The 18,177-nt window shown below is 47.9% G+C and overlaps 1 protein-coding gene across 1 annotated transcript in view; it reads left to right on the plus strand.

Moving 5' to 3' along the window:
- LOC135522114 (epithelial discoidin domain-containing receptor 1-like) overlaps window positions 1-18,137 on the plus strand; it is a 58,459-nt gene extending 40,322 nt beyond the window's left edge. Inside the window, exons 10-22 of the mRNA XM_064948095.1 lie at window positions 4,310-4,559; window positions 4,760-4,918; window positions 6,167-6,220; window positions 7,837-8,003; window positions 9,643-9,865; window positions 11,443-11,589; window positions 11,893-12,046; window positions 12,229-12,361; window positions 12,633-12,760; window positions 12,956-13,153; window positions 13,552-13,819; window positions 14,825-14,974; window positions 15,145-18,137. Coding sequence (XP_064804167.1) covers window positions 4,310-4,559; window positions 4,760-4,918; window positions 6,167-6,220; window positions 7,837-8,003; window positions 9,643-9,865; window positions 11,443-11,589; window positions 11,893-12,046; window positions 12,229-12,361; window positions 12,633-12,760; window positions 12,956-13,153; window positions 13,552-13,819; window positions 14,825-14,974; window positions 15,145-15,285 — 2,172 coding nt within the window. The 3' untranslated portion in view covers window positions 15,286-18,137. The remainder of the gene's footprint in view (window positions 1-4,309; window positions 4,560-4,759; window positions 4,919-6,166; window positions 6,221-7,836; window positions 8,004-9,642; window positions 9,866-11,442; window positions 11,590-11,892; window positions 12,047-12,228; window positions 12,362-12,632; window positions 12,761-12,955; window positions 13,154-13,551; window positions 13,820-14,824; window positions 14,975-15,144) is intronic.
- Window positions 18,138-18,177: the final 40 nt, after the last annotated feature.

Genomic DNA, 18,177 nt, shown 5'->3' on the forward strand with positions numbered 1-18,177 from the left:
GTGGTTTGATGGTTTCTTTATGGTGAAATGTTGTGTTGTTATGTTGGAAGATTATGGAATGTGTGAACCCAGTTTAATGTCCTGTTGTTTTCTCTTCTGGAATGGAGTCAGTCTGGAATGTTGGTTAGGGCTGGAATTGGAGATCTGCCCACGATAAAAACACATTATTAAATCCCCAACAAACTTGAATGAAAGTGTATTTAAAACAATGAAATAAATGAGATAAAATAAAACAAGCAGGAAGAATGAAAGAAAGAAACAATATTGACCAGTTTGACTTTCCAGTCTAGATACAAACGATGAGTAATCTGTTTTTAACTTTTCAGTGTTCTCATTAGTTCCCCTATGCTCTGCCGTTAACGGTGGGAGTTCCTGAACTATCCCAGTGTTTTCCCAGTCCTCTCGGAATGCTGCACTACACCTATCTAAAGCTTTCTATGGCTTTCCTCAAGGGTTTTCCTGACACCTTTTCCTGTGGTTTTGTTTTTCTATATAGATTGTTTCAATAACTTTTCCTGTAGTCTTAACTCAATCCTGTCCCTGATGTTTTTCCTGAGCTGAAGCACTTTTGTTCCCTGCCTTTTCCCAATGCGTTCCCTGGTCTTATCTCAGCAAACATCCACCTGAAGGGAAGGGCACACCGTTCATATGAATAACTGCAGGAACCTGAACCTGACATGTCTGCCTTCCCTAAAGGGAGATGTGTTCTCTAACCTGGTTCTAGGACACTCCCAGGAGAGGAACGTGTTCCGTTACCTAGCCCGCTCTCTCTTCTCTTCTCTCTCTCTCTTGTTCCCTCTTGTTCTCTCTCTCTCTCGTTCCCTCTTGTTCTCTCTCTTGTTCCCTCTTGTTCTCTCTTTCTCTTTCTTGTTCTCTTGTTCTCTCTTTCTCTCTCTTTCTCGTTCTCTCTCTCGTTCTCTCTCTCTCTCTCGTTTTCTCTCTCATTCTCTTGTTCTCTCTCGTTCTCTTGTTCTCATTCTCTTGTTCTCTCTCTTGTTCTCTCTTTCTCGTTCTCTCTCTCGCATTCTAATTTTCTCTACTTTTGCATATTTTTGATACTGAATGTTATCATATCTTCAACCAAAACCTAATATTAGATAAAGGGAACCTGAGTGAACAAATAATACAATAATTACATTCTTACATAACTTAGTTTATAAAATAAATTAAATAACATCCAATACCCCTTACACTGAATAACTGGTTGTGCCACCTTTAGCTGCAATGACTCCAACCAAACGCTTCCTGTAGTAGTTGATCAGTCTCTCACGTCACTGTGGAGGAGTTTTGTCATACTCTTCCATGCAGAACTGCTTTAGCTCAGCGACATTTGTGAGTTTTCAAGCATGAACTGCTTGTTTCAAGTCCTGCCACAACATCTCAATTGGGGTTCGGTCATGTAGACTTGATGTGTTTTGACTCATTGTCTTGCTGCATGACCCAGCTGAGCTTCAGCTTCAACTCAGACAGATGGCCTGACATTCTCCTGTAGAATTCTCTGATACAGAGCAGAATTCATGGTTCCTCTATTAAGGCAAGTTGTCCAGGTCCTGAGGCAGCAAAGCATCCTCAAAGCATCACACTACCACCACCACACTTGACCGTTGGTATGAGGTTCTTACTGTGGAATGCAGTGCTTGGTTTTCTCCAGCTATAATGGGAACCATGTCATCCAAGAAGTTATACTGTTGACTCATTGTCTATATAACATTCTTCCAAGAGTCTTGATGATCATCCAGGGTCACTTCCTCCACAGCGATATGAGAGAATGGACGCATTTTAGTTAGTCATTGCAGTTCAAGGTGGCACAACCAGTTATTGAGTGTAAGGGGCAATTACTTTTTCACACAGGGGCATTGGGTGTTGCATCACTTTGTTCATTAAATATATAAAATAAGTATCATTTTTTTTGTTATTTGTAAACGCAGGTTCACTTGATCTAATATTAGGTTTTGGTTGAAGATCTGATAACATTCAGTATCAAAAATATGCAAAAGTAGAGAAAATCAGAATGAGGCAAATACTTTTGTACCTTTTTTTATTCATCCAGGTGAATCGATTTGAGAGCATTATTATTATTTACAATGACGGCCGAATAAGGGTCTGTTCTCCTCTAACCTACTTACTTGTCATATGTTCCTTGTTCTTTCATTTACATTTCAGTCAGTTAGTAGGATGTTTTCATCCAACTCAGAAATAAGTGCATTCAAGTGAGCAGAAACATGTTCTAGAAGAATGCAACAGGGAGACTTAAGCACGAAATAACAAGAACATAATGTATGTTTTCTAGCCAGGCATGTGCAGATCAGATTACCCAGCAGGTTTTGCTTTGTTGAATTATTAGGCCCCCTCCAGATTACAGTCAGTTACACACACCTTCGTGTTGTGTTCCAGGAGTGTGCATGAGAACATATATGGCTGTGTGTGTTTGTATTAAACAGATATACACATGTGGTTTTAGTTAGAGATTTCCCCTACTGTAAGTGTCAGGTTAATGACTAACCTGTCAGTAGAGTCTTAATACCAGCCCTTAATTCCCCAGGGAGGGAGCATTTCTCACTCACCCTTTCTTTCCCTCCCTCCAGATGTCCTATCACCCTTTCTTTCCCTCCCTCCAGATGCCCAATCACCCTTTCTTTCCCTCCCTCCAGATGCCCTATCACCCTTTCTTTCCCTCCCTCCAGATGCCCTATCACCCTTTCTTTCCCTCCCTCCAGATGCCCTATCACCCTTTCTTTCCCTCCCTCCAGGTGCCCAATCACCCTTTCTTTCCCTCCCTCCAGATGCCCTATCACCCTTTCTTTCCCTCCCTCCAGGTGCCCAATCACCCTTTCTTTCTCTCCCTCCAGATGCCCTATCACCCTTTCTTTCCCTCCCTCCAGATGCCCAATCACCCTTTCTTTCCCTCCCTCCAGATGCCCTATCACCCTTTCTTTCCCTCCCTCCAGGTGCCCAATCCCTCCCTCCAGGTGCCCAATCACCCTTTCTTTTCCTCCCTCCAGGTGCCCTCACCCTTTCTTTCCTCCCTCCAGGTGCCCAATCACCCTTTCTTTCCCTCCCTCCAGATGCCCTATCACCCTTTCTTTCCCTCCCTCCAGATGCCCTATCACCCTTTCTTTCCCTCCCTCCATATCACCCTTTCTTTCCCTCCCTCCAGATGCCCTATCACCCTTTCTTTCCCTCCCTCCAGATGCCCTATCACCCTTTCTTTCCCTCCCTCCAGATGCCCTATCACCCTTTCTTTCCCTCCCTCCAGATGCCCTATCACCCTTTCTTTCCCTCCCTCCAGATGCCCAATCACCCTTTCTTTCCCTCCCTCCAGGTGCCCAATCACCCTTTCTTTCCCTCCCTCCAGATGCGCTATCACCCTTTCCCTTTCCCCTGTATTCTCCCTCTCTTCCTGGCTATTCTATTCCACACCTTTCCCCCTTGAACCTCTATCTTCCTCACCATCTATCCTTTCTATTTCTCTCTATTCCATCTCTCTCCCTCTCTTCCTGCTCTCCCTCTCTTCCTGCTCTCTCTTCTCTCTCACACACACACACACACACACACACACACACACACACACACACACACACACACACACACACACACACACACACACACACACACACACACACACACACTAGGTAGCAGTGATGGTCTATAGACATAGATGGAACCTTTCTCTCCTGCCGTGTCCCTCTGGTGGGCTGTAAAATGTATTTTCTCCAATCAATCACCTCTCTGTTTCCCCCTCTCTTATTCTCACCCCACTTCTTTCCTTTCCCTTCTCTTCCCTCTCGTACTTTGTCACTAATCACTTTCCACTTTCACTCATTTGTGTTATTTTCCACCTAGTACCTCAGTCTAATGTGATGTTCCTATTATAAGGAGGTAGTACATGGTCATAACAAGGCTAACGATGCATTATAACTGCAGGGTTTTAGTGCTACTTTAAAAAACTGTGTGGGCTTCACACTTCAGAAAACAAAGGAAAGGAGGGGTGCTCAACAACAATGGCAAAACTCATGAACTGCTTACCCAGAAAAACTTCCAAAAGGACTAATTCGAGGTAACAAGAAGTTGGAGCACAGTTAAAACACAGAATATGTTTATTGCCACTGCATCAAAGCTGACCATGGCTCACCTTCCTCCCTGTGTGCTTTGTAGCCATAGAAAATTGTTTAAATTGGGTCAAACGTTGCGGGAAGCCTTACACAAGCTTCCCACAATAAGTTGGGTGAATTTTGGCCCGTTCCTCCTGACAGAGCTGGTGTAACTGAGCCCCCCCTATCTTCCCTTCCTCTCCCCCCTCCCCATCCAGGTCCACAGTAATAACCGTCACACCCAGGGTGTGAGGGTCTTCAGTAAGGTAGATTGTCAGTTTAAACCTGGCCTCTTACTCCCCTGGTCCTCGCCCCCCCTCTCCCTGGCTGTACCTCTAGAGGACCTGAAGGACCCCTCCTCACGCCCCATCTCCCTGCCCCTGGGGGGTCGCCCCGCCCAGATCTTACGCTGTCAGTTTGCCTTCGCAGACCGATGGATGCTCATCTCTGAGATCTCCTTCTACTCCGGTACGTTCAGTGTATTGCTCTCTTTCACTGCCTTTCATTCTCACTCCTCTTCTCTCCTTTTCTCATTATCTCTGTCATTTTAACGTCATCTCTCTGATTCTCAGTCTCTCTCTCCCCTTCTACTCTGTGGGATTCATGGTTCTCTGATTGTCTTAGGAAGTTGATCATCCTATTCTTGTTTATCCCCATCTCTCTCTCAGAGCCGTACGGGGAGGGTGTCGACCCCATGGACACGGGCTCTGCTCTTCCTGCTCCTCCGGTCTCCTCCGCTACTCCTCGTCCTCCTCCTCCTGTCTTCCCCTCCTCCGTCAGCCCCGCCCTCAACCACAATTCCTCCAACTTCACTAGTGTTCCCTCAGGTGAGTCGCCTCTCTTTCACCACTTGTACCTCTACCTCTCATCCCCCTCTATTCCATTCATCCCCCTTTCGTCCCACTCTCCTCTCATCCCTCATCCTTTCCCCTACCTTCCCACCTTCCCCATTTCACCCCTCCTCCATTCCTATTCCATTCCCCTCTCTCCTCTCCCCTTTCTCCTCCTCTTCTCCCTCTTGCCCCTCAACCCACCCGTTGTGATGAGTGTGGGCATGCAGTGTTCTAAGTCGTGTGTTTAAAGCATTTCCAGAAACATGCAATGACAAAAAAGACCGGGTATAAGAAGTAACCACACCATAGAAAGGAGCCATGTGTCAGCCGCCTCCTCCTCTGTCCATCATGCTGTGTTACAGCCGCTGGCCTCAGTCCAACCTCAGCCATGTTTAGCCGTCAACACTGCAGCATTGTCTGGCAACATGGCCGTCTACACTGCAGCGTTGTCTGGCAACATGGTCGTCTACACTGCAGCGTTGTCTGGCAACATGGTCGTCTACACTGCAGCGTTGTCTGGCAACATGGCCGTCTACACTGCAGCGTTGTCTGGCAACATGGCCGTCTACACTGCAGCGTTGTCTGGCAACATGGCCGTCTACACTGCAGCGTTGTCTGGCAACATGGCCGTCTACACTGCAGCGTTGTCTGGCAACGTGGCCGTCTACACTGCAGCGTTGTCTGCAGCGTGCGTCGGCCGTCTACACTGCAGCGTTGTCTGGCCACGTCTACACTGCAGCTTTGTCTGGCAACATGGTCGTCTACACTGCAGCTTTGTCTGGCAACATGGTCGTCTACACTGCAGCTTTGTCTGGCAACGTGCCGTCTACGCTTTGTCTACACTGCAGCGTTGTCTGGCAACGTGGTCGTCTACACTGCAGCGTTGTCTGGCAACGTGGTCGTCTACACTGCAGCGTTGTCTGGCAACGTGGTCGTCTACACTGCAGCTTTGTCTGGCAACGTGGTCGTCTACACTGCAGCTTTGTCTGGCAACGTGGTCGTCTACACTGCAGCTTTGTCTGGCAACGTGGTCGTCTACACTGCAGCTTTGTCTGGCAACGTGGCCGTCTACACTGCAGCGTTGTCTGGCAACATGGTCGTCTACAGAATAATCATCTTTATTGTCCACGTGGAGTTGGACATCTCATATGCTACATATCATCACTCTCATGCTTTTCAGTACCTTGAGAGGAACTCTCTCCTCCTCTGTCTTATCACTCCTTCCATCCCTCGTTCCTCCAGAACCCCCCACCACCAACCCCATGATGGACAGCACGGGTAACAGCACACTGTCAGGTGAGAGAGGGGGGGGGGTGGAAAGAGGGAAAGGACATTTCCCCTGATAACTGGTCTGTTTAACACAGCTTAGAGCTGTCCTGAGACCATGAGGAGTTCAGAAGGAGGGATGAAGGGCAGGGGGGAAGGATGAAGCGTTGGAGTTAATGTTTTGACTCTGGGCTAAAGAGTGTAACACACTTAACACAGCATGTTGCTTTGTGGTACCTCATCATATTCACATACAACAACACCACTGCTTCCTTCCTGTGATTTCCCTAACTGCATGTTGACGGAACCACTGTGGAACTAAGGAACATCAGATCATGGAACACCAGACAATTCCAGGCCTTTTTAGAGGGCGGCAGTGGGTTCCACTGTGGTGGGTGTGTAGTGCTATGTCTGTCTTAACGGCTATGGTTCTGTGGCTTTGGATGTGTTTGTTTGAGTATATGCTCATGCCGAGAGAGAGAGATCTCACTTTACAACACTGTTTTGCATGTTTGAGCTGAACTCATAAACTGTGTGCATTCTATTTCCTATATAATCAGAGCTGCTGCTCTCATGCAAGGTCATCTAGAACAGAAAACACAGCTAAAACATTCTGTCCCCAAGACCAGCCCTGAGGCTTTCACAGACCTCCCCGGCATGAGCACACACACACACACACACACACACACACACCAGACACACACACACACACACACACACACACCAGACACACACACACACACCAGACACACACACACCAGACACACACACACCAGACAGTCAGTGAGCTTGATTAAAGTATTTGGGTGTGACAGACAGATGCAGCTCCCTCTCTGCCTATACAGACCGTGCGAATACACAGACTGTAAAGCACATTAACACCTACACATTTACTGATGAAATACTGACTCTCTCACGTACCACATACAGCTCTGGAAAAAATTGAGAGCATTGCAAAAGTATCTGTTTCTCTGGTTTTACTATTTATAGGTGTGTGTTTGGGTAAAATTAACATTTTAGTTTTATTCTATAAACTACTGACAACATTTCTCCCAAATTCCAAATAAAAATATTGTAATTTAGAGCATTTATTTGCAGTGTCTCACACCCACTGTGAAATGTGGTGGAGGATTGGTGATGATCTGGGGGTGCTTCAGTACCTTTGTGAAGGACGCATGAATCAAGCCACATACAACGTTGCCCTGGAAGAAAACTAGCTTCCTTCTGCTCTGACAATGTTCCCCAACTCTGAGGATTGGTCTTTCCAGCAGGATAATGCTCCATGCCACATAGCCAGGTCAATCAAGGTGTGGATGGAGGACCACCAGATCAAGACCCTGTCATGGACAGCCCAATCTCCAGACCTGAACCCCATTGAAAAACACTGCATCTTTTTTGTTATTTGGACCAGTTGTCATTTTCTGCAAATAAATGCTCTAAATGACAACATTTTTATTTGGAATTTGGGAGAAATGTTGTCAGTAGTTTATAGAATAAAACTAAAATGTTCATGTTACCCAAACACAGACCTATAAATAGTCAAACCAGAGAAACAGGTCATTTTGCAGTGCTCTCTTAATGTTTTCCACAGCTGTATACTGTCGCAAACACACACATGCACTTCATTACATTTATGTTCTTCTCAGGGGCCGACTTCGATGCTGTGACCCCAGGGGCGGGCCTTCCTGTCGCCAAGGATGACAGCAGCAACACAGCCATCCTGATTGGCTGCCTGGTGGGCATCATCCTGCTGCTATTGACTGTGATCGCTGTCATTCTGTGGAGGCAATACTGGAAGAAGATACTGGGCAAGGTGATGAAGGCTTTCAGCATGACTTTCAAAATGGCTACCACTATCTGTCTCACGTATCTTCACATTCTTACTTAATGTGCGTGTTGGCCTTTCAGGTTCAAATTAGTCTGTCCAGTAACGTGTGAGAATGTGTGTGTCGCGTGTGTGTGTGTTTTGCTAACCCTCTCCTTATCCTCTCCAGGCCCAGGGCAGTCTGTCCAGTAGCATGTGTGTGTGTGTGTTTTGCTAACCCTCTCCTTGTCCTCTCCAGGCCCAGGGCAGTCTGTCCAGTAACGTGTGAGAATGTGTGTGTCGCGTGTGTGTGTGTTTTGCTAACCCTCTCCTTATCCTCTCCAGGCCCAGGGCAGTCTGTCCAGTAGCGTGTGTGTGTGTGTGTTTTGCTAACCCTCTCCTTGTCCTCTCCAGGCCCAGGGCAGTCTGTCCAGTAGCATGTGTGTGTGTGTTTTGCTAACCCTCTCCTTGTCCTCTCCAGGCCCAGGGCAGTCTGTCCAGTAGCGTGTGTGTGTGTGTGTGTTTTGCTAACCCTCTCCTTGTCCTCTCCAGGCCCAGGGCAGTCTGTCCAGTAGCGTGTGTGTGTGTGTGTGTGTGTGTGTTTTGCTAAAGGCCCAGGGCAGTCTGTCCCTTGTCTTATCCTCTCCAGGCCCAGGGCAGTCTGTCCAGTAGCGTGTGTGTGTGTGTGTTTTGCTAACCCTCTCCTTGTCCTCTAGGCCCAGGGCAGTCTGTCCAGTAGCGTGTGTGTGTGTTTTGCTAACCCTCTCCTTGTCCTCTCCAGGCCCAGGGCAGTCTGTCCAGTAGCGTGTGTGTGTGTGTGTTTTGCTAACCCTCTCCTTGTCCTCTCCAGGCCCAGGGCAGTCTGTCCAGTAGCGTGTGTGTGTGTTTTGCTAACCCTCTCCTTGTCCTCTCCAGGCCCAGGGCAGTCTGTCCAGTAGCGTGTGTGTGTTTTGCTAACCCTCTCCTTGTCCTCTCCAGGCCCAACAGCGTGTGTGTGTTTTGTCTCCTCTCCAGGCCCTCCTTGTTTTCAGGCCCAGGGCAGTCTGTCCGTGTGTGTGTGTTTTGCTAACCCTCTCCTTGTCCTCTCCAGGCCCAGGGCAGTCTGTCCAGTAGCGTGTGTGTGTGTTTTGCCCTTGTCCTCTCCAGGCCCAGGGCAGTCTGTCCAGTAGCGTGTGTGTGTGTTTTGCTAACCCTCTCCTTGTCCTCTCCAGGCCCAGGGCAGTCTGTCCAGTAGTGTGTGTGTGTTTTGTCCTCTCCAGGCCCAGGGCAGTCTGTCCAGTAGCGTGTGTGTGTGTTTTGCTAACTCCTTGTCCTCTCCAGGCCCAGGGCTTGTCCTAGCGTGTGTGTGTGTTTTCCAGGCCCAGGCCCAGGGCAGTCTGTCCAGTAGCGTGTGTGTGTGTGTTTTGCTAACCCTCTCCTTGTCCTCTCCAGGGGCTGTCCAGGGCACCCTCTCCTTGTCTCCAGGCCCAGGGCAGTCTGTGTCCAGTAGCGTGTGTGTGTGTGTGTTTTGCTAACCCTCTCCTTGTCCTCTCCAGGCCCAGGGCAGTCTGTCCAGTAGCGTGTGTGTGTGTTTTGCTAACCCTCTCCTTGTCCTCTCCAGGCCCAGGGCAGTCTGTCCAGTAGCGTGTGTGTGTGTTTTCCTCTCCAGGCCCAGGGCAGTCTGTCCAGTGACGAGTTGCGTGTCCATCTGTCCGTCCCCTCGGACAACGTGGTGATCAACAACACACACAGCTACTCCAGCCGCTACCAGCGTATACACACATTCCCTGACGACAGGGACAGGGAGCGCTGCGACGGAGAGGGAGAGTACCAGGAGCCCAGCGCACTGCTCCGACCACTAGGACAAGACGGCACCGGACGAGACAGCACCGGTAAGACATGGCTGCAGTAAGACCGCAAACACACTGAGAGAGTGTCAGTATGACACATAGTTAGAGAGAATGACACAGACAGACAGACAGGCAGACAGACAGGCAGACAGACAGGCAGACAGACAGACAGACAGACAGGCAGACAGACAGGCAGACAGACAGGCAGACAGACAGGCAGACAGACAGGCAGGCAGACAAATACATTGAACCGGTAATGGAGAATGTGCTGTATTATTGCAAGAAAGTAAATCAAATCTAGCAACTACTATATCAATTAGCCAGTTGATTTGGCTAGAAAAAGAGAACGTGGTAAACACACAAAGGAGATGTGGTACAGTACAGTAAACACACAAAGGAGATGTGGTACAGTAAACACACAAAGGAATGTGGTACAGTACAGTAAACACACAAAGGAGATGTGGTACAGTAAACACACAAAGGAATGTGGTACAGTACAGTAAACACACAAAGGAGACATGGTACAGTACAGTAAACACACAAAGGAGATGTGGTACAGTAAACACACAAAGGAAATGTGGTACAGTAAACACACAAAGGAGACGTGGTACAGTAAACACACAAAGGAGACGTGGTACAGTAAACACACAAAGGAGATGTGGTACAGTAAACACACAAAGGAGACGTGGTACAGTACAGTAAACACACAAAGGAGATGTGGTACAGTAAACACACAAAGGAGACGTGGTACAGTAAACACACAAAGGAGACGTGGTACAGTACAGTAAACACACAAAGGAGATGTGGTACAGTAAACACACAAAGGAGATGTGGTACAGTAAACACACAAAGGAGATGTGGTACAGTAAACACACAAAGGAGATGTGGTACAGTAAACACACAAAGGAGATGTGGTACAGTACAGTAAACACACAAAGGAGACGTGGTACAGTACAGTAAACACACAAAGGAGACGTGGTACAGTAAACACACAAAGGAGACGTGGTACAGTACAGTAAACACACAACAGATCAAACACTAAAACTAAACATGACAAAATCAGATCCTGCTGATAGACACAGACAGGCATATAGGGACACACACACACACACACACACACACACACACACCCACACAGGGCATAAGAGACCTATTGTTGACTGATGGGAAGGAAAGAGAGAGAGAGAGAGCATTCCTAGTTGCTCCGCGCTGCAGGCGGCCACTATGCTGTCTTTACTATCCACTGTGTCAGATTTGAACGGTGTCACGTTATACAGAAGAATAACTATCACAGGAACATCATTATGCTGAATAACAGACATATTGTCCTCCCACATGTACATTATACCCCTGTGGGTGTTAGGTTTGTTGTCTGAGTTGTGTTGACCTTGCCTGGTCTTTGCTCGGCTGACCTGTTCTGTTCTCCCTAACTTAATGCCCCCTTGTATTGTCACTGGTATGCTGTGTTTCACTAACTTGTGTTGCGTTGTGTTGTGTTTTTGTTGTGCTGTGTTGTGTTGTGTTGTTTGCCTTGTCGTGTATATTGCATGTTTGCCTTATTTTTTGTTGTGTGCATTGGTTTGTGTGTGTGTGTGTGTGCTCCATGTGTGTCCCCCCAGCCTTGCTGTTAAACAACCCAGCCTATGACCTCCTCCTGTCAGATCAGAGGCAGCATGGCTCAGGCTCCTCGTGGCCTCTAACCGTCCCTATGGCCCGGGCCAGCTCCTCTCACCCTCAGGAGAAGAGCCTCAATAATGGGGCCCAGGGTAAGAGCCTCTGACTGGGGGGAAATACCAGGATTCACCCTCTTCCTGGAGCTCCATGGAGCTGGAATCATACTGTCTAGAATAACAGAGTGACATCAGGGCTCTGAGCATGTGATTGATTATGAACCGTTTGTCTGTCACTCGCTCACTGCATCAATTCACTCCATTTTGTGTAGTGCTTTAAGCATAATAAAGTCATTTGCCTCAAAATGCTTGTGACAAAGGCCTGAGCATGCCTCTCTCAACTCTTCCATCCCTCTATTCCTCCTTTCGCAACTTCTTCCCTCCTCCCCCTCCCTCCAGGCTGTGGTATGGACTTGGAGAAAGGCTTGCCCCCCACCCAGGAGGAGCCTCCCCCGTATCCCGATGCCCCTCCCTACCCGGCCCTGTCTCCCCCCTTCCCCGCCAGCGTGCCCCACTATGCAGAGGCGGACATTGTTAGCCTGCAGGGCGTCAGGTAGGAGGGTTAAATCACCATTACAAACCCACCTTTTTAACTTGGACTTGAATCAGTGATCTTTCTTTGTTTTTATGTTCTTTTATTCATCTCCTTTATTGCCTTTTTCGTGTTTCTACCCTAAAGTGTGTTGTGATTTTAAATGCACTTTCAATACACTTAGCTGTGATTTGTCTTGTCAGTGGTAACAACACGTATGCAGTGCCAGCCCTGACCTCCCCCAGCCCCACTGCAGCAGACTGCACCCCCCTGCCTGAACTGCCCCGACACTGTCTGGTCTTCAAGGAGAAACTGGGAGAAGGACAGTTTGGAGAGGTGTGTATGCCTGTGTGTGTCTGTGTGTGCTTGTTTGTATGTGTAGATGTGTTTAACTATACTGAGTGTGTGTGCGTGTGTATGTGCAAGTGTGTGTTAGCAAGTGCTCTATCGTTCACTACATTGTTTAGTCTGAGACTGGCATCATTGAAGTCATTTGTGGCAATGCGGGGTGGTTTTCTGATCATGTGAGACAGTGGCTATACCTGGATTTTTAGTTGTGGTTGTTGGTTGTCTGAAGGTATCTTTTTTCTGTTGGTTCCTTCCTCAGGTGCACCTGTGTGAGATAGAGAGCCCTCAGGAACTGCCTAACCTGGAGTTCCCTTTCAACGTGAGGAAAGGACGCCCTCTGCTGGTGGCTGTTAAGATACTGCGTCCTGACGCCTCCAAGAACGCCAGGTCTGTCTCAGGATAGTTAATCTAAATCATTTAGCGAACAATTACCATTTTTAGACCTATTAAGAACATCTAATTTTGGTCCTAAAGTTTAGTTTTTCTTTCTCAGTCTCTGTCTCTCTCACTCCATCTCTTTCTTTTAGCTTTTTCTCATTTCAATTGTTGATCTCTCTCTCGCTCTCTCTCCCTCCCCCCTAGGAATGACTTCCTAAAGGAGGGGAAGATTCTGTCTCGTCTGAAGGACCCCAACATCATCCGTCTGTTGGGAGTGTGTGTGAGCAGCGACCCCCTCTGTATGGTCACAGAGTACATGGAAAGTGGAGACCTCAACCAGTACCTCTCACACAGAGTCCTGCTGGACAAGACTGGACCCACACACAACACCCCCACTATCAGGTAATACGCACACATAGTACACACACACAACCAGTACCTCTCACACAGGGTCCTGCTGGACAAGCCTGGACCCACACACAACCCCCCCCCCCCCCACTATCAGGTAATACGCACACATAGTACACACACACAACCAGTACCTCTCACACAGAGTCCTGCTGGACAAGCCTGGACCCACACACAACACCCCCACTATCAGGTAATACGCACACATAGTACACACACATAGTACACACACACACAGACGCACATAGTATACACACACACACAGTCACACACACATTTTCACAAAGACAGATGCATATATACACAAATACCTTTCCACCTGCATCTGAAATATTGTATTTCTGCCTCTTATCTCCTCTCTTCTTCTTCCACCACACATCCCTCCCTCTCAGTTACCCTGCTCTGATCGCCATGGCCAGTCAGATAGCTTCAGGGATGAAGTTTCTGTCGTCTCTGAACTTCGTGCACCGTGACCTGGCCACCAGAAACTGCCTGGTGGGGGGTGAGAAGGGCGAGAGCGGGGGCGACCGGGGCGGGGAGCGACCCATCAAGATCGCCGACTTTGGGATGAGCAGAAACCTGTACGCTGGAGACTACTACCGCATCCAGGGGCGGGCCGTGCTGCCTATACGATGGATGGCCTGGGAGTGTATACTGATGGTGAGAGGACACACAGGGAGAGAGAGGGGCGAGGAAGGAGAGAGAGGGGCGGGCCGTGCTGTCTATACGATGGATGGCCTGGGAGTGTATACTGATGGTGAGAGGACACACAGGGAGAGAGAGGGGCGAGGAAGGAGAGAGAGGGGCGGGCCGTGCTGTCTATACGATGGATGGCCTGGGAGTGTATACTGATGGTGAGAGGACACACAGGGAGAGAGAGGGGTGAGGAAGGAGAGAGAGGGGCGGGCCGTGCTGCCTATACGATGGATGGCCTGGGAGTGTATACTGATGGTGAGAGGACACACAGGGAGAGAGAGGGGGAGGAAGGAAGAGGGGCGAGGAAGGAGAGAGAGGGGCGAGGAAAGAGGGGGCGGGCCGTGCTGCCTATACGATGGATGGCCTGGGAGTGTATACTGATGGTGAGAGGACACACAGGGAGAGAGAGGGGCGAGGAAGGAGAGAGAGGGGCGGGCCGTGCTGCCTATACGATGGATGGCCTGGGAGTGTATACTGATGGTGAGAGGACACACAGGGAGAGAGAGGGGTGAGGAAGGAGAGAGAGGGGCGGGCCGTGCTGCCTATACGATGGATGGCCTGGGAGTGTATACTGATGGTGAGAGGACACACAGGGAGAGAGAGGGGTGAGGAAGGAGAGAGAGGGGCGGGCCGTGCTGCCTATACGATGGATGGCCTGGGAGTGTATACTGATGGTGAGAGGACACACAGGGAGAGAGAGGGGTGAGGAAGGAGAGAGAGGGGCGGGCCGTGCTGCCTATACGATGGATGGCCTGGGAGTGTATACTGATGGTGAGAGGACACACAGGGAGAGAGAGGGGTGAGGAAGGAGAGAGCGGGGCGAGGAAGGAGAGAGGGGCATAAAGAAAACAAGAGAGAAGATATGAGGACATTACAAAAGAAATAAACAAAATGGTGGGACAAGTAGTAAGTTAGCAGTGGTAAATAAGTAACTAACCAGTAACTAACAGGTAGTGTGTGTCTCTGCAGGGGAAGTTCACCACAGCCAGTGACGTGTGGGCGTTTGGTGTGACTCTGTGGGAGATGCTGAGTGTGTGTCAGGAGCAACCCTACTCCAACCTGACTGATGAACAGGTCATAGACAACGCCGGAGAGTTCTTCAGGGACCACGGAAGACAGGTACACACACTCATACACAGGCTCATACAGTACAGTAGCAGTACATTTAAGTAGATGGAATGTTTAACCCTCATCTCTCCCTCATTCCTTTTGTCTCCCCCCTCCACCTCCCCCTTTCTATCTTTCTCCCCCATCCCTCCTCTGTCTTTGTCCCCCCCCCACATCCCCAGGTGTATCTGAGCAGGCCAGATGTGTGTCCTCAGGGTCTCTATGACCTCATGCTGAGCTGCTGGAACCGGGACTGCAAGCTCCGCCCATCATTTGCCCACATTCACTCCTTCCTCACAGAGGATGCCATGAACATGGTGTAGAGAGAGAGAGAGAGGGATGGAAGAGTGAGATGGAGAGAGGGGGATGAGAGACGGCTCCTCCAACCTTCATTCCGCCATTCATCGTAGAGATGAGTGCTTTGAGTGAGGGATGTGTGTAGAAGTGGTGGAGGTGTAGAGGGGAGAGGTGTGCAGTAGAGGGACGGGCGCCTGCTTGTATATTTAGTATTTCTCTATGATGGGCGGAGACACCGCTGGTTCGGTTTTCACTCCCACGAGACAGACCCCAACCCAAACCCCTTTACCCCAAACCCCTTTACCCCCCCCTGAGTAGTCTCTAGAGCGTCTTGATAAGAATGTAACACAACACAATGGTTGGTGCGGTGGTGGGTTGATGTCTGATTCTGCATCGTGCTTCCAGGACCACCGATGGTCTGTCAATGGTCTGCTAGCGAACACAGGGAAGCTGTAAGACGTATGGGGAGGCGATGTGACAATGCTTGGTAATGTAGATGAAGCTAAAATGAATTTGTAATGCTGAATAACGTTTCTCAAAGAATATCAACAATACCAATCTGATTATGCATCAATGTCAGACATTAATACTCTGAAATGTGATCATAGTTTAATAGCATATTAACATTTTGGGATAAACTTAACACATCATCCTATATAGATATTTTATTACTTGACCTGCTAATGTTTTGGTATTTGTATAAATCATGTGCTTGGGTTACTGGTGAAGGTCTATATATATTCTCATACTGTCAACATTTCTCCATCTCAAAACGGTACACACACATTTTTCACACAGAGGTGAAATTGCACACAAGGTTTGCTGTCTTAGTACTATACAGAAAATGAGTATGTCCCAGTATATTTCACTAGTTTTCAGTATATAACCCAGTTCTTCCCAGCCCCATTCCCTCCATCCCAGACCCCAGTCTAAGGTTGTCTCTAGTCTCATGGAACCAGACGAGTGTGGCTGAATATTGCATTATATTCCTCTGGCCTACCCGTTACGCCTGAGCTTTAAAGTCTGGCAAGCAGAATGATGGTATTTCATACACAGGCCAGTAGCAGACACAGCAACAGCTGTTCCACCAGCAGTCTGTAACACCAGGCATTAGACACACACACACAATGCTGTCAGTCAGTCAGATGCTCAGCCCAGACTAGGCTGGTGTTGTGACTATATTCTGCCTCCCTCTCCACCCAACTCAGTATCTCACCACTCCGTAAGCCTTTCATTCTGCAGTCTCACTCACATCTCTCACAACTGATCCACTCTGAGCTGTAACTATGGAGTTATACTGGACTGATGTGAACTGATCTGGACTCGATGCCTCTTTCCAGGACAGGAAGTGTGTGGTTGTTACCATAGAGATATGGTTGTGACTCTACCAGACCTCCAAACTGAAACCCTTTGGACCTCCGGAGCCAGAGAGAACTGACTGGTGTCACATGACGTGAGCCTCACTGCCTGAGAGAATAGGTACAGTAGGGGAGGTGCACTGTGAACGGCTACAAGTTCAAATCTCATTGGTTAACAGAACAGAGACATCCTTCCTTATGGGAGCTGGAATAGTATAGCCCACAGCAACACACACTGAAAGACAGACAACACTGCCTGTGCTGTGACATCAAATGTGAAACTGACAGTTGTGATTGGTGACTAGCTGATGGAACAGCATAACATGGATGGACAGATGGATTGACAACTAGAGGGGAGTGGGGGCTGATATGTAAATGACCATTTTCATGTGTAAGTGAGGTGAGCAATGTGATTTCCTACCAGCGATGGATAGCGGAGCTGGGTCTGACCCAGATGCAGAAAGGGGTTAATGTATATGTCCAATACACTACCAGCTGCACTTTAAAGGCTGTTTCTGGCCGCATGCCCCAATACCTGCACTAGAATTGTAGAGTCTTGGGGCATAGTTACAGTACTTGTAGTTGAACAACTAATTAACGACACTTTGAGTAGCTTCCCCAACAGTATCATGTTGGTATGCCAGTCTGGATGTTGGAGCGTACAGACAGTCTGTATTCCCTTGGTATTAGAACCGATAGCAGTCCAACATGGCATTGCTGGTCAAAATAGATGTAGTTCTAAACAGAAAAACAGGTCAGTGTCTTGTGATTTATCATCTTAAAGTTGATCATGTATTCATGATTCATTTCAGTGGATTGTTGTTCAAATAGAACTGCCTCATAAAAGGTGTTGTCAAGGAGGAAAATCGAGGTTTGGAAAACCTCTGTCTGCATTATGAGGAAAGGTAGAGCACACCAAATGCTTTCTGCCAGTGTTCCATAGATACCCAGCAATAGGGAAACGATCAGACCGAATGGTTAAAACGGCAATCACAACGGATTTAACACTCATGAGAAGAGGAGCACTAACAACTGTATCCAAAGCTTTTTAGTTTGTCAGTAACCTTTCATCTACATTATCCCAACATAAGCTGCCCGTGGTAGACTCTGCCTCACTGAGTGTCGTTCTGCATAATGTGTCAGGCTTAATCAAGATGATCAAATAATCCTTGTTTACTGATTGAATGAGTGTGAATGGTGGTGCCATACGAATGTGTGTCTCGATTGACCTTTTTTGATACACTGTAGCCCAACTAAACCCATATTTGTATATATATTTCCTGTATATGTACTTAGAATCTCCTTGTTGTCAGTGATGCTGTCAGAATATGTATACGTCATCAGGTTCATCTTCAAAGGACAATGTTTATTTTGTTGTCTAATATATGGAATTTCTTTGTTACCATTGGGGTCTTTGTTCTTCTGTAGAAAGCTTGCTACCTTACCTTGATGCCATTATAATTCATTGTGTTGTCTATTTTTGTAGTTTTAATAAAGTTAACCTTTCCAAATAAAGCAAAGAAGAATGTTTTGTCATTAAAACACAGACACACACACTGA

This window comes from Oncorhynchus masou, chromosome 30 (genome assembly GCF_036934945.1).
Source record: "Oncorhynchus masou masou isolate Uvic2021 chromosome 30, UVic_Omas_1.1, whole genome shotgun sequence".
Lineage (NCBI taxonomy): Eukaryota > Metazoa > Chordata > Actinopteri > Salmoniformes > Salmonidae > Oncorhynchus > Oncorhynchus masou.